Source organism: Daldinia childiae, assembly GCF_008694065.1.
Source record: "Daldinia childiae strain JS-1345 chromosome Unknown Scaffold3, whole genome shotgun sequence".
NCBI lineage: Eukaryota > Fungi > Ascomycota > Sordariomycetes > Xylariales > Hypoxylaceae > Daldinia > Daldinia childiae.
In genome coordinates, this window is record NW_022984644.1 from 1,164,359 (window position 1) to 1,179,646 (window position 15,288).

Sequence of the window (15,288 nt, forward strand, 5' to 3'; positions counted from 1 at the left end):
GAATCATAACGGGGACCGTGGACGTTCACTCCGCCACACCGATGACGAGTGTCATTGGTCCGAATACCAAGATGATGTAAATACGATACAACGTCAGCAACGATTGTTTGGATCCGCGGGTTCCAACCCGCATATTGACAGCTTGAGATCCCCACATCGCTTAGACGTACGATGAATTCAGGCAACTTTACATAATAATGAGTAACTACCTCCTAGGTAGTTGATAGATATGAACTTCCATAAATAATAATTGAGTCAACTGGTATAAGTTAACTCACGGTAGATATTAATATAAAAGAATACATGACGTGAAAGTTTATTTCGGAATTCATATAATAATCCCAGCTGGAGGAGGATTCGATCAAGGGTACGGGCCCATAACTACCCAACCTAGACCACCAATACTTAATGTTATGTATTTTATAGGTAGTTCCGACGTCCATTTACCCAAGAATCTCTACCAATGTCTCTACTTTGTTAGTGTCATGATTTCTAGTTCCGAAGATATATGTAAATAAACTACGGTCGAAGCTTTGTTGAATCTCATTGGCCGAGGTTGTTGAACCACTTTTGGCGGAGCACTTACCAACGTCTCCTTAAATCTCAACTCATCAACCGCAAGAGTACAAGAGTACGATCAAACCAATGAGATATTAAGCGATACTACACAGAAAGAATAACATAGTAACCGTCGATAACTAAGCGGGAGTAGAGAAACTGAAGATAATTAGAAGTCACAAGAGTTTTCATATTAACAGGTAGTTATGCATGATCTAGTGTTTTATAGATCTTCTAATACTATAATTTAGACTGAACTAGTATTAGTTGGTGCATTTCCCATCTCCAAGATACTCTCAGCCAAACGCCATCTCCGTTCGAATACGCATTCGCCGGCAACTTATGCCGAATACGGGGAAACCTGCCTGCAGGACAAAACCCGTAAAATATTCACAAATCCGAAAAACAATTCGTTTTCCAACATTAACATTGACATATCCAAGCCTCGTGTATTCCCTCCTCCTCGTAAATATTTCTGACGCCAAGTTATATTGTGGATATAGTTGTAGTGTCGAAGTTGCTGTTCCTGCTAGGTTCTAGTGGGTATTAGATCTCGGTCAAGATCCTCTCTGTGGTACGAGCGGTGGTTGGTTGGTTAGTTGGTTAGTTGTGTGGCACAGCGATCTCCAGTATCGCATTCCGAGGCCCCGAAGCTGTGAAGCCAATGCGTGATAGTAGTTGCGCACGTGCCATATTATAAACGAGAATTCACCCAGCTTGGCGGTGCGTAGGTAGTTAAATTAGAGTTTATGTTCCTTTCGTGCCCTCGGGATGCGATGCCAATGCTAAGGTTTCGTTGGGGTATAAGTTGGAATTGGGTCCGATTCTCTTCAACATTATTTGGTGATTTTGCTTACGCCTCATATGACGTAGGCCAACTAGAACAGCTGGCGTTCACATTGGTAAGGAATTTCCTAACGTCAATGGGCAATTAATTCTTTTTTGTCGCTAAGTCGTCTTCGAATGTCCGGTAGATAGTTAGTATTCGCTTGGATTTAATATGGCGGTTCTGGTGGCGAAACCAATTCAAGGTTGGTATGTTTTGTGTTCCTGTCAGTTTCGCGACTTATTCTCCTAGTAAATGTCGAAGTTGTGGGTATGATTTGGTCGTGTGTGGTTAGAGGGGCGGAAACCTGGCGAATATCGCTAGGATTCATCTAAAAATAATATGATGAGGGTGAGCTACTCCTTTCCATGTCATCTTACGGAGATGGGGAGCGGCTTGCAATGACGCTCCATAGTGGCGCTCCGTGAGTCCATTTGGTAGTAGTCTTCAAAGCCAAGTCCGATATTAGGGGTGATTCAATCGGGAATGATGTGAATGGTATTGAAAATCCCGGGTTGGAGTTACTTGAGAGGTTGTTTCGTTCAGATCCAAGGATTTTAAGTACCTTGGGGTTAGTCCAGCGGTTTTCGAAGTTACGGTCCTCCATAAAATGGTCAAGGAGGTCGTCAAGGCTCTCTTGAGTCATTCGCGGTACTCCTTGGAACTTTTCGAACTTCTTAAGTGTCGACGATGGAACCACATATGCATTGCGAGTATAGACCCATGATGTTTTCGGCTTTGGTAGATGGCATCCTCCCTCAAGTTGAAGGAAGTCGCGTCGATTATCGGGCCTTACTGAGCCCTTAAATGCACGGAAGTCATGAAGGTCTTTTCTGCGGTGGCGTAACTGTTTCCATGGCGGAAGGTAATCGTTTTCTGGTCCAGAGTTATATGCCGAGATAGTAGTAACCAGGTAGTATCTTGAATCCTGAGAATGTTCCAAGACTACAAAAATTAGTAATAGAACTTATATCAACTATTTTAGAAGATTAGGTAGTGTACTTACTTATTACCGGGTGGTTTGTCGCCATTTGACTTAGGTATTTGGTCTTGATTAAGGTGTTATATGCCGTCTTGGAGAATTCGTAATGTGGCTTGAAGAACGCAATATCGCCATCTTGCCAGTTGTCGTTGTCGTTGTTTTTTTGATCGGGTGTAGTTCGTTTACGTTGTTTACGGGCATTCGATACTAGAGTGAACCCATCTGGGTCACATATACTTGTCTTAGACATAGTCATTATAGTGTATAGGGTTATTTTGAAAGGAAGTGGCTTTTTCTTTTTCTTTTTATAAAAAAAAAAGAAATCTCGGAGGGATGTCGGTGATCAATAATGTTTTATCGAAGGGTATTGGAGCAAATATCCAAGCTTTTGCAGCCAAAAGGTAGAAGTCAGGGATGTGTAGAAGATATGTAGGATGATGTAGAAAGAATATGAAAGTAGAGAGGTGTCTTCTGGAATAAGAGGACAGCTTGTTGGTGTGAGCAAAAGTTAGAAACGAAATTCGAATCTTTACTATTCTTTGGGGCGTCACACATTATGTTTAAATGGGGATTCTATGCCCATGTGTCATAATCTAGCATATGCTTTTGGCACTGCGCCAGTTCATAGCAAGAGTCGTTATTATAGTTACAGTAATAGTAATATCTAGATTTGATAAATGTGTGAGCTAGTGAAACCCACGCATGAGGCTTTGCATTGCGGTAAAGCATTAAGTAGTTTAAATTGAATACAACTACCTACCTCATATTATACTTATCTTAGTACCGGTCAAGCTTTTTCTTTTTTACATCGGATGAAATAGGGTTTGATATACGTCAAAGCGCCTACGAAGCGCTATTGTGTTTTTATATCATTATATATTTTTAGTTGGCCTTTTAATATAAACATGTTACAATGTTCGCAAATGTTGCCGATGTGTAGTCACAACATCAAATTTACTGAGTAACAATCCTTTGTGACATAAATACTTGTCTAAGTAATCATTCTTAGTAAAAAACTATATCTTTATTTGCACTAAAGAATATTATAAAGATCACCTTCGCATATGCGAACAGGGATAAGCATAGGCCTCGTAGGTCTTCTTACTATTATGTCTGAAGGGTAAGAACCCAAATAAAATGTTATAGCGCTTATTGAAGACCTCTTTGCTAAAATACTCTTAACAAGCTATGTAAATTTATTCCTGTTAAATAATTGTATCTAATTCTTAAAATAGCTACTTAAGATTACATGAATGCCAGTCATACTTTATGGTGACTATGTTGAGCGCGTTAAAATAAGGTTAACAATATATCTTAACAAGTAACTAAGTTACTTGTTAACTAGGTAGTTAAGTTATTAAAAGTTCCCAGATATTCAATATATAACAAGTCGAACACGTAGTGTACCTGATTTTATATTTTTCTAGTACTAGATTAAGCTTTATAGCCGACCAATCAATATCAAAACTTTTATTCAAATAGGTAAGACATAATGAAACTATAAGTTCCATCCCATTGTTGTAACCTGTTATCGATAATATAAGGCTTATCTAATCTGTGACTTACATGTCAATCCCCCACTATGCGTTCAATTCTATCGACGTCCATGAGGAGCCATCATTTACTGAGCAAGCTTCATACATAATACCCCTTCTTCATATTGTTATATAGATCCGAGTTATGATTGTCAACTAGAATACCTAAGTGCAACTTTCCTATACGGTAGATACGGAATAATCAAGTTTTAATATACAAAGACAAGATATAGAAAATCCCCGCCGTCAATCTTAAACATCTTCATCCCGCATCAGAGACAACTACTTCCTGCAAACGCCAATTAGTGCAACATCATCCAATCAATTATAGTACTACCAATATCCCTTAAACCCACGTCAGAGATCGACGCCATGGTAGCCGAGGATCGTCCGCGGATTCTATACGCAGACTCGGGTCCGGAGCCCCCGTACCCGCTGCGCATGGAAGGCACCGTCATATCCGGCTTCGGCCGCGGGTCCAAAGAGCTCGGGATCCCAACAGCCAACCTTCCTGTCGACTCGGTCGCTACGCCTTGGATCGCCAGCGCAAAGTCAGGAGTATACTTCGGCTACGCCGCGCTAGCTCTACCGTCATCTCATCCCGACCGACAAGACGCCAGCGATGCCCAAAACCAAACCCACGAACCCCGCCATCGCTCTAACCCCCCGCTGCCGCCAACGCACCTCCCGCCTCTCACCCACCTCCTCCCACGACGACAACGTCCGTCAACACTTCTTCCACCACCGAAGAGGCGCCCAACTCCACTACCACTATCACTACCGATACCACCTCCTCTTCCGCACCGACGTCGCAAAAGCGCTGGCAGATCTACCCCATGGTAATGTCCATCGGCTACAACCCTTTCTACAAGAACTCGGTGCGCTCCGCCGAAGTGCACGTACTGCGCGAATTCGGCGCCGACTTCTATGACGCGCCTATGCGCCTGCTGATCCTCGCTTCGGCGCGAGGAGCGCGACTACGCCTCCCTCGATGCGCTTATCACCGACATCAACGTAGACTGCGAAGTAGCGCGCCAGAGCCTCGCGCGCCCCGCTTGGACCCCGCGCGAAGGCACTGCGGATGGCGTCACAGGCGAGTTTGATGGCTCTTGGCTCGTTAGGGAGTCATAGGGATAGACTACCTGCCTATGTATCGTATTGCTGGGATACTTATCTATCAACCTACGTATATATGATATATCCTGTTTTTCTTACTACTACTAGGCAATATATCATAAGCATGCGACATGGGTAATGCGATCAGGAGGGGCAAAGGGGGGGTAAGGGTGGTAAGGGAGGCGGATTACCCGAATTGTCCCGTCCCGAGGCATTCTCGTTGGAAATTCCCGGATATTCTCAGCCGCACGTGAGACGTGTTAGATGCGGTTCTTCTATACAAGACCAAGTATTGATCGAGTAACTTATTGGATGGGCGTTCAGTGCATAGAACAAAGATGTGCTGAATTTTTGGTATCTTAGAATAAGTCAATGAAATTCATGGTGGCTCGGTTGTAAAACCGATTTTGAAACCCATGCTCTATGCCGGTCTACCCTATGTTGAGCCCTGAGATAACATGCATTATGACCAGCTCCCTTCAAAGGGAGAAGAGCTCTTAAATACGAGCTCCATCCAAAACGCCACCCATGCTATATATAGTAGTCCCGTGAACTAGAAATGAACAAATCAAGAATGTGCATGCCTCTATACGTGTGCTCCAACTGGCCTATCTCTATACAGCCAATTGGTCCTGATTGCGGTAGTAACACGGTAAGAACTAGAATGGAGTTAGCAAATCTATCAATCCAGGTGGGCACAATAATGAAAAAAAAACTCACATTCATGACAATCAGCATTGGTATATCAAAAACATCGCGCTTGATAGTCCAGCAGAATGTGCAGTCGATTTTACCATCCTTTTCGAGTTTGGAGATCCCGTGTTCTCCATCTATCCGCGTGACCCTATTGCTCAGAATGCTACTGTTGCGCCGGTCCTTGTGAGTCGATTCGTCACTGCTTAAAGGCTCGCTCATTTCCTTCGTTCGATATTTGAGGAGTCGGCATTTTCTCGTGACATGGCCGCGACTATCGCCAAAGGCCAACTGAGCGAAATCTTCGTAGAATTGAACCACACTATCATCGTCCATAAACTCTGCAATGAAGGCCGGCTGTATCTTGCCTTCCGAGGCCTTGCCCAAGTCTGGTTGGGCTGTTCTTAGCCGCGGCGTAGTGTACTCGGACTTGCCTGTGCTACCGAGGCTACTCAACTCGGATCCCGACCGACCATTATTAACGTTCATGTTAGGTTCTTTTCCTAGCAGTATGTTTTTGGTCCATCCAGTCAGAGCAATGAATTCTTTGTTTACAGCCGCCACTTCTCCAGTTCTTCGGCAGACAATAGTTGGCGCGGAGCAATGACCCATGAAGTCTTCGTATTCGAATAAAGTCCGCTGTAGGCATTTTTCCATGAAAATAAGATCTTGCCGATTAAGATTCCTTGTGCATGCAATGAATGAGGGTCGGATACTAGCAAGAGACTTGGCAATGCGTAGAGTCTTATTGGCGGAAAACCTTCGCTGAACAAATGCGATCAGATTATGAAACCCAGTAAGATATGGATAGGGCTCAGTGACAGTGTCATAGATCGCAGATGGGTCGCGTTGTCGTTTGCCTAAAATAGACTGAGGCCCAAACCGGCCCGTGGAACCAGAGGACTTTGGTTTTGGTCGTGTAGGTTGAGCGATTGGTTGAGAGCTGGCAGGTGTATAGGTGCTTGCAGTTGGCGACTTATCGAATCCATAGCCTGTGGGTTGCGGGCTTGACGTATTGTCTGTGCTTGGACTCGCTAGACTATTTGGCGTCGGTCCGGCGGCCGCCACGGCGTACGCATGAGGCAAGCCATGCTGCAGATTACCCGGATATGTGCCGCCGTTGCTAGGATCAACGTTCATGAAGCCGTCGTTCATGCCATTCTCATATATATGATTATGATTATATTGATTGACCCCATTTCGATATACTGGCGTAGATCCGTAGTTAACATCCGTCCCGGGAGGATGAGCTATAGCGTCTCTGGGAGGAGCCTCCGCGGCCCCAGAAGACATATGGCCAAGCATCTCAAATTCAAGCGCGCCGTAATGGTTCCCAAAATTCAGGCCTTCGAGGTCAAAATTGAATATCGCGGGATTGCTGGGATCAAATAAGGCAGTTGAGAAGTTATGGCCCATCTCACTAGACACTTGAGGAACTTGCATAGAGCCTATCTGTGCTGCTCTTGATGTGTTCGGCGGCTGAAACCCAGGCGTTACCGGAGAATGCTGGTTAGCGAAAGACATGTTGTCGGAAAGTGATGATAGTTGGCCCTGAGTATTGCCATTGAATATAGAGTAGGTAGACGAGTTGGAAGCTTCCGAATAATACGGCGACGTTTCGGAATTTCCATTAGACAGGTGTCTCCCATTCGTGGGCTTTGTATGAACCGCCGGGTTGTAAGTCGGTCCTCAAAACCGGTCTTAAAGCCTCCGGAGGAGCATCGTGAAGATATTTGGCTTTCTTCCGGACCCCGTCTTGGCAGGCGTCCGCAAGACCGCGTTTTATGCACCTTTGGCATGGACGCTCATCTCCTACTAAAGTGTTAGCAAATCTACTCAGTCTAGCTTCATGGTGTCTCGACTCGATTCATGCTGAGACACATTGGCTGTAGCTCAACTGTGGGGTCGTTGAGACAGTTGGACTGCGATGCAGGCCTAGGCACATAGGCATAGGGCTGAGACTTACCGCATGTGAGATGGGCTCTCTGGCAAGCATAACACGCACGCCTCGCCTTCTTTCTTCTTGGACGGTGGGGGTCTTTAGGATCGTACTTCTTCTTGACCTCTCCTGAATGGTCGGCGCTGCCAGGCTCAGGCGACGTGTTTTGGTCAGTCATCTTAGCATCTTCGTCCTTGATACGTTGTTCCATGTCGTCGTACTCGTTCTCATTATCGGACAAGGCATCTGAGACCTCTGTCCCATTTGCCTCAACGTCTTCCGGCATCCTGTCTTAGTTATATAGAATAGCTCCTTTTCAGCTTTCCACGCGGATGAAAGGTATGGCAATGCAAGTCCCAGGATAGTCTGGCACAACCACACTGATTCAGAACAACAAATAGCTGAATTTTGCGAATCCCCGCAGGAGTAATCACAGTCAGAGCCAGGGGGGCCCTCTCAGAATTTCAATATCCCTATTTCAAGCACTAGTTCAGTCTTCCCACCGCCTCTTAGCTTCAACTTCAGCACAGACCCTCGGCTTGGATCGTGGTCCAGTAGCAATCGACTTTGGTGGCGTATGCAAGCCAATGAAGTTGCCCGAGAAGATGTTTATCGAAGCTGGAGGTAATGACGAGCTAAAGATACTGCGTGAGACGCTAGCTTAGGTATTATGGCGCTGTACGCTGCCGCGGTGCGACAGCCGTGTCTAGGGGCCAGTACCCCCCCCAAGAAGGCTTGCACAAGCACGGCGCAACGACAGGCCGCTCGTATTCAGCGTAGTCAAGCAAGGCGGACGCCAATGGGCTAGTTCCCCGTTCCCCGTTACAAAGAGGCGTTCCTTGTGCAACGGGGACAAGGCTTGCTGGGGGCCCCGTCGAGCGGGTCTATCCGTTCTGTTCGTACAGATCGCGGGGGGGGGGATTTATTTCGTTTGAACAAGAATTAGAACGGGCCGGGCTGCGCGGGGGGACAGGTCTTTGCTCATGGAGTCACGCGGCGACGGATAAGGCACTGGGGCGTCTGGCTGGGGTGGTATGCGGGATGGTCGACGGTGATGCAGCTAGCCGCAACTTCTGAGCTTGTTCGCATTTGGTACTGGGGCGCACAGAGTTTTTGTTTTGTCGTCGGCGATTCGGATATGAATAGAACACCTGAAGGGGGAGGGGGGGTAGAAAGGAGGGCGGAGATATGAAGAGGTAGCTTGAAGCAGGTTGTATGTATATATGTATGTATATGTGTGTATATGTGTAAGATATGTGTGGTATATATGCGTATGTATATGGATGTATGTATTTACTTTGGATCGGCGACCTATGTAACTAATGTACCATACGCAGGTAAGAAGGTAGGTAGGCTACTGCGTATGCGTTATTGCTGCGCGGCTTTGCGAGGGTGGTCGAGTATGGCGAGAGCTGCACAGGAGATTTGGTACGAATGCATCCAGCGACTCGATGATCGACGACGAACTGGGTGAACTGAGTGAACAGAACGGAGAGCTCTACCTAAGCGACCAGATCAAGCGAAAGCAGAGCGAGAATTAAAATAGCCGAAACGTAATATTGTAATGATACAATATTGACGAAGAAATGTCAGTAGTCGGAATTTTTCATATTCAAAGGTTGTAGCGCCAATCAATTGGTATCAAACGGCGGTGGCGCAAAAGTTAAAGAAGATGGAAGAGTGAGGTTAGTAAGAAGTTGATGTCGACACCAATGACCCAATGACACGGGCCTCGAAGCTTGGTGAGCCAGCAGACCTGAAAAAAAAATAGATAATAAAAAAAGAATTGACGATATCGGTCGGTAGAGTGGTAAGCCGAGAAAGAGGAAAGAGGGCAACCTTATTGGCTACTGCATTTCCGCATTCTCAAATTGTAGTCCCTCTGGTCCTTCAACCGAATTGCGGGGTTCATAAAATCATCTGAACTTTAATTCATTTTCATTTTGTCGATTTTGTTATTGAATTTATTTCTTCCCCTCTTTAGGCACACACTTTTAAATTCTTCATTTTTCTCTTTATCGCATGTAAGCCGAGTTAATTGTAGATGGAGAAAAAGCCGGTTTGCCGATATGGTAAGTGGATTTTCCTAGAGAGTCCCATAAGAGAACAAGAAAAGCATTTATCAGAAAGGAACAAAAAAGCGAAAAAGCCAAGCAAAGCTAGACCTAAAACTGCATGTCCTAATGCAGTAGATAGCCCCACAAGGCCTAATGGACCAGTCAGGCACGGACCAACCAACGCCAAGAATTGTTGCCAAGGATACGATTCGAACCACGCTACAAACTTGGATTACTAACTATAAAAAACGTGAGACCTTGCACGACATCATTTTTAGGTGTCCTTTCACCCACCCCAAGCCTGACGAGTCCCGGCAGGGCTCTTTACCGTTGATGCAGCGCTTCCCCAGACAAGCCAAATACCTGTATCTTGGCAGATCATGGTCTATCTAAGCATACCACCTTACTTATTTACATGTTGCTATGTAATAAGCGAAGTGTGAATGAATTGTTATCGCACCTAATACATGCTGTATTTGATGCATCTAAGATTGGATACCTTTAGGTATGTACCTCAGATATGTAGAGGATCAATAGGAGGCACTCAAGGAGGTACATAACATGCCTCATATATTAGTAGGTATACATGTATGTGGTATAGATGTACATTGTATGTGTTGCTATAACCTTACTCTCATCTCTTTGTTTCTTTCCTTACCGCAAGTATGTTATGTTATGTATGAGGTAGGTAGGTACTGTAAGTAGCTATTTGCCTCTTAAACAGGTAACCCAGACAGTTTTAGATATTCAATTGTACTTTCCTGTATACCTGTCTAACTCAGGGGTATATTAGGTACCTACATATACGAATTCCAAATTGGTATCAATTAAATGCCAGTAAGCACGAAGACACTTTCATACATGTATTTAGGTAGGTACTTCATTCTATATTCTCCATTCTCTTTTTTTTTAGCACAAGTTGCGAGTCGTCCAACCCTTCCACTACCCCTTTCTCCGTTCCGCTATTTCATCCCGGACGATACTCCCGTGCGCTCATTTCTTCCAGTTCTAGCAGGTGAGCACGCCGGCGTCTATCCTCTATTTCTTCCTACATACACGTATACTATCTCTGATATAAATCTACACGGGGCCACTATGAATGGACCATCGGTACGTACGTATAATCCAATAACAACAATAACAGCTCCAAATTGGCCCCCCTTTCGTCAGAAAGAATGGCGCTCTATACATGCATAGCGGTGGCTGAATATAACCAACGCAAGCGAGCGAGCTTTTGTCGAATCATGGCCTACTTCTCCGTTGTGCCGAGCCTGACTGGGAAGGAAGATGTACAATGCAATGCCGAATCATTGTCCCAGCCATGTTTATCATGGGTCAATCCATATGCACATGCAGTCAAAATTTGATAGGGACCAATCAGATTCCAACGGGACCAGTCGAAGCTTTCTCTTGGACGCGTCACTTGGGACGTGGAATCGATGGATGAATTGTTACATACAGAGATTCCTTCGTTCTTTGCAGATGCTCCAATGTTGTTGCTACGCTCGCTGCCCGCTAAATCCCAGTGAAATAGGAAGGTCACCATGCTGATCTAGACTTTCTGTCGCCCGCTGGGTCGTCCTCATCCTATCGCCAACCTTCCCGAATTCTCCGGGGTACCTGAAGATCTTCACTGCAAGAGACCTTCATCTTTCGTTATACCGCCACTCAAAGGGCAATATGTAGTGATCACCATCAGTGTGACCAAGGAAAGTCCACATCCGACTTCTAGATCATCCATTCGCGACTATTTCAACAAGCGGTTGCATGCAATATGTATTACTATCGCTTTACCCGTCATTATCACGATACAATAGCATTCATAGCCAAGATAGGTTGCCCACATATACGGAAACCCTATACAGCTTTACAGCTTCGATATAGTCTTGTCCATCTCAGATCGCTTACCCAACTCCATGTAGTCCACGGCGCCAACCGTCCGCTGCTGCAATGTCGTGCATTGCATGAATAGCGCGCTGTTGTTATTGCGGAATGCAACCTCATTGAAGGCTTGTTATTCCCTTTATACCCGTCGTGGATAGTAGATGCGGTCCTTCCACTAGTATAGTCGCATCTTTTTTTAACGCCGGCACTGCTTCCATCGTAGGATATCATAGGGCATATCAGCCCTGCTCTTGGCCAGATGGACTGGGGCGACACAGCATGTCAATCCTCTGGAGGATCATGCAATAGCACCGATCAGTTATACTTGAACTCCAAAAGCACGGCATTTGAGTAGCCCAAGAGCTGTGTTTACAGGCCGACCAGTTTATAATTAAAGTCACGTGTTTCACCTGCATACGACCCTCGCGCGTTGCAATATAATCTAGGCTACACGACTTAGAGAAGACAGGAAGCCATGGAAGAGGTAATGTAGGGACAGATTACTACCTAAGTGGCTAGTGTGCCTCTCAAAAATTTGTGGCAAGTGGCTAGAAAGCCAAAAGCTCATCAAGAATAACAATTCCCTGGGGAAGCAGCTGAACGGCTACAAGCTTCGTGTAACTTGGGAAGCGCTCTTCCAAATGCAGCCCGGCTCGAGACAGTAACAACGGTCCTAGACATGAACAACTCATGAAGACGTGGGCGTTCATTGCGTCTTGATATTGCAGTCACTCGTCGTGGTATTACACATGATGTCACGGTTCGAAGCATGCTGCACATGAGAATTGCGTTACCTATAATGAGGTGTTCTACAGTTCATCCCAACAAGTCACACAGAACTTTAACTTGGAAAAGTTGCTTCGGACATGCAAGATCACGATGGTCCGCAGGAATCTGACAAAGCGATTACAAAAGTATTGGGGGGAGACTTTCGACTACGTACCCTGTCTTTGTATCACGGCAGTATCATCGAAGTTTCCATCACGGACTCGCACTGGTAGTCTTCAACATCATGAGTTACGTTAGGCTGAAAGGCTTAGGCCCTACATATTCTTGGCGGTTTATAGACAGTGTTAATAACTAGTCTCTAGGTCAAACATGACCGCACAATTGTTTGTTATGGGCAACGTGCTGGATAACGTTCAATCATAACGGACGAGAGCCCCCCCAAAGGAGAAACTATTATGGCCTAGCCATGGTATAATCTATTCGGACTTCCGGACAGACAATACTAGGTCACTTCCAAACTATTCCAAGTTGGTATATTTGATGTACCTATGCAAATTCACTCTTAGTAACTCTGTGATTATAGTTATTTATACAGATACCCAGCATCCCCAAGGCCTAGCTAGGTAATACCGAGGGGCTTGGTTAGGAGAGAGGCGTTATATTTTCCACCTGCAGGTATGAGAGCGGCTAAAAGCAGGCAACCCGTCAATTTGGTAAGGCAATTTGGTACAGTGTCATATCTTGCGTAGAAGACACACTCATTAGCTCTCCTCGTACGTCGGTTGTGGGCATATATTGAAAACTTGATACGAGGTTACAAGGCCGCCGCTAAGGCCTCTGACAGTTAATCAATACATCTATCGCCAAGTGGTCGAAACAACAAGCACGTCTACAAAGCCACCAATAAGCTCACGCGTAGTAGGGCCCGACGGACTGGGAAGAATAGATGAGGAGAAGTATGTCCTACAGCTCGTACGCTCGGGTCGAAACATCATTATGTGGCGCTGCACATCGCAGACAAGAGGAGCCAATGACCTATCTTGCAAGAAATTTTGACATCATTCGATATGAAGTGGCGCTCGATAGCATCTAAGTCTAGAGCAACAAGAGATAAGAAGAATGTTGAATCGCCACGAGGAGTTGGGGAATTAGCGTATTCGGAAGGCTAGGTGCTACTTCCGACCGCGACGGCCATGAAATGATGCATTTGCAGCATCAATCGACGTGTCTCTCGGCACTCGTACTAGGATTCAGCTGTGGAATCATCTTTACGGCCGCAGGTGCAGGAGGCACTAGTGCAGGTCCTGCTTTTGCATCCCAGCTACATATGTCGTCTTCTCTCAACTACCGACTCGTAATCATCATTTCTATAGACCAAGCTTAGAAATAACCGCCGGAGCAGGTCGTATTTACGCATCAAAGGTAATACCCCAACGCGTTTAGAAGTACGAACTTGGGTTTCGAATGGCGCGATTTCTAGTTTCTCCCGAGATCTAGCTATGACCGCTCCTCCTTCGCTACATACCTACGTTCCTGGACTTCACAACAATCTTGTCTTAGTATGGAAGTAACTTGCGAACCGCAACTAGCCGTGTACTTGGCACATATTCAAACGGCTATAGGACGGCAAGATTCCTTTAGTTTTGTCAGACAGTGACAAATGGAACAGAATAGACAGTCTACTAACCAGGTTATTGATGTTTCCTCTTACTATCTCTTCGATATCACAAGGCTATCACAGTCAGGTTTAGATCTTAGGTTAAGTCTAGAACATCATGACGCACGGGTCGGCCCTTTATCGGATTCAGCTAAGGTATCTATTCTAGGCAGCTAGATGAAGCTGTAATGAATATGACGATGAGTGGCCGTTTGCAGGACCTTCAGCATTCAGCTAGCCGATTATCCTGCGTAATCACGCTTATTTCGCACTTTATTTCCACCTCTTGAGTATCGTACGAGTCACCTATTCAGTATACGCGGCAATGTAATCCAATCCCGGCTTCCAGCCTCATAATACCGTATTCGGGCTCGCCCGTGGCCAGTCAATACGATTCAAACACCGGCATCAGACGCGGGCATATCAAGCCACTTCTCGGTTCTCTCCTGATCTGCTACGCTCGCCTTGATCGATCTAGATTTCTGTCAACCGGCGAACCTGTCAGCAAAAGTTCAATCAATGTAGGATCAGCCGCAATGCAACTCTGTGGCTGGGGGGGCCGAGAGGGTACGCAAAACGCGGCAAGCAAAGCCAAAGCTTTAACGTGCGTTCCATCAGCCTCCTTTTCGGCGGCCCCCACCCTACATCATCGGTCTCGGTGTATAACGGGTTACTTTCCTAGAGGCCGAGTCCAAACGCTCCCGGTAGCCACACCGAGATCATCTTCATGCATGCTACCTTATCTTTTGTTTGACATTTCCTTTTCGACCGCAGAGCCTCATAATCCTACCCTTCTGACACACACGCCTCCCATGCCATGCAAAGCAGATCCCGCAGATAGCGCCTGATACAATAATTCGGAAAAGAGAACCGCGCCGTATGCTGGGTGCCAATACATATCGGCCGAAAACAGTGCGCGTACTAATTCGTCATTATTACCTCTTGCAATCATTAAATTTCTCCGTAGAGTATACACAGCTCATCTAATAGACCTAGACCACATTTCGTCCGTCTCATAACCCCCATCCCCCCCTTTCCTCTTCCCTACTTCATGTACCATATCCAATATATATGTCAATAAAATCAGCCCGCCTGCCAATGCGTATATGCAAAACGCTCATAGCTACAACTAATCTTATGCGCACGAGATAATGTTTGCGCTCCGGTTTCTCTAGGAGCCGAAAGAAACGCCACCGGATGCGGTATACCTGCGGCTAATCCTTCCTTCTCGGCTTCTCTCTCGCCCCCTTTAACCCGTTTGTGAAACCCGGCTTGACAGCATAGCTGAATTTAGCTGCTTACTTGCTTGTTT

At 45.7% G+C, this 15,288-nt stretch overlaps 3 protein-coding genes across 5 annotated transcripts; 1 reads left to right on the top strand and 2 right to left on the bottom strand.

The window, feature by feature from the left end:
• Positions 1 to 4,273: 4,273 nt before the first annotated feature.
• Positions 4,274 to 5,032, top strand: GL218_03055 (Riboflavin kinase; the record flags this gene model as incomplete). Of its 2 annotated transcripts, XM_033579599.1 has the most annotated exons (2): positions 4,274 to 4,622; positions 4,920 to 5,032. In XM_033579599.1, 2 exons carry the CDS (start codon positions 4,274 to 4,276, stop codon positions 5,030 to 5,032), a joined length of 462 nt encoding a protein of 153 aa, XP_033436552.1. The 2 variants fall into 2 exon arrangements, with proteins under 2 accessions (XP_033436552.1, XP_033436551.1); XM_033579598.1 differs by lacking the exon at positions 4,920 to 5,032 and having other exon boundaries at positions 4,274 to 4,744.
• Positions 5,033 to 5,631: 599 nt separating this feature from the next.
• GL218_03056 (uncharacterized protein) lies at positions 5,632 to 7,234 on the bottom strand (the record flags this gene model as incomplete). Its single annotated transcript, XM_033579600.1, has 2 exons — positions 5,632 to 5,676; positions 5,738 to 7,234. The coding sequence occupies 2 exons, from the start codon at positions 7,232 to 7,234 to the stop codon at positions 5,632 to 5,634; spliced, it is 1,542 nt and encodes a 513-aa protein (XP_033436547.1).
• A 106-nt stretch (positions 7,235 to 7,340) lies between these two features.
• On the bottom strand, positions 7,341 to 7,935 carry GL218_03057 (uncharacterized protein; the record flags this gene model as incomplete). 2 transcript variants are annotated; one of them, XM_033579602.1, is made up of 2 exons in its annotated part: positions 7,341 to 7,522; positions 7,716 to 7,935. In XM_033579602.1, the coding sequence occupies 2 exons, from the start codon at positions 7,933 to 7,935 to the stop codon at positions 7,341 to 7,343; spliced, it is 402 nt and encodes a 133-aa protein (XP_033436549.1). The 2 variants fall into 2 exon arrangements, with proteins under 2 accessions (XP_033436549.1, XP_033436548.1); XM_033579601.1 differs by having other exon boundaries at positions 7,677 to 7,935.
• Positions 7,936 to 15,288: the final 7,353 nt, after the last annotated feature.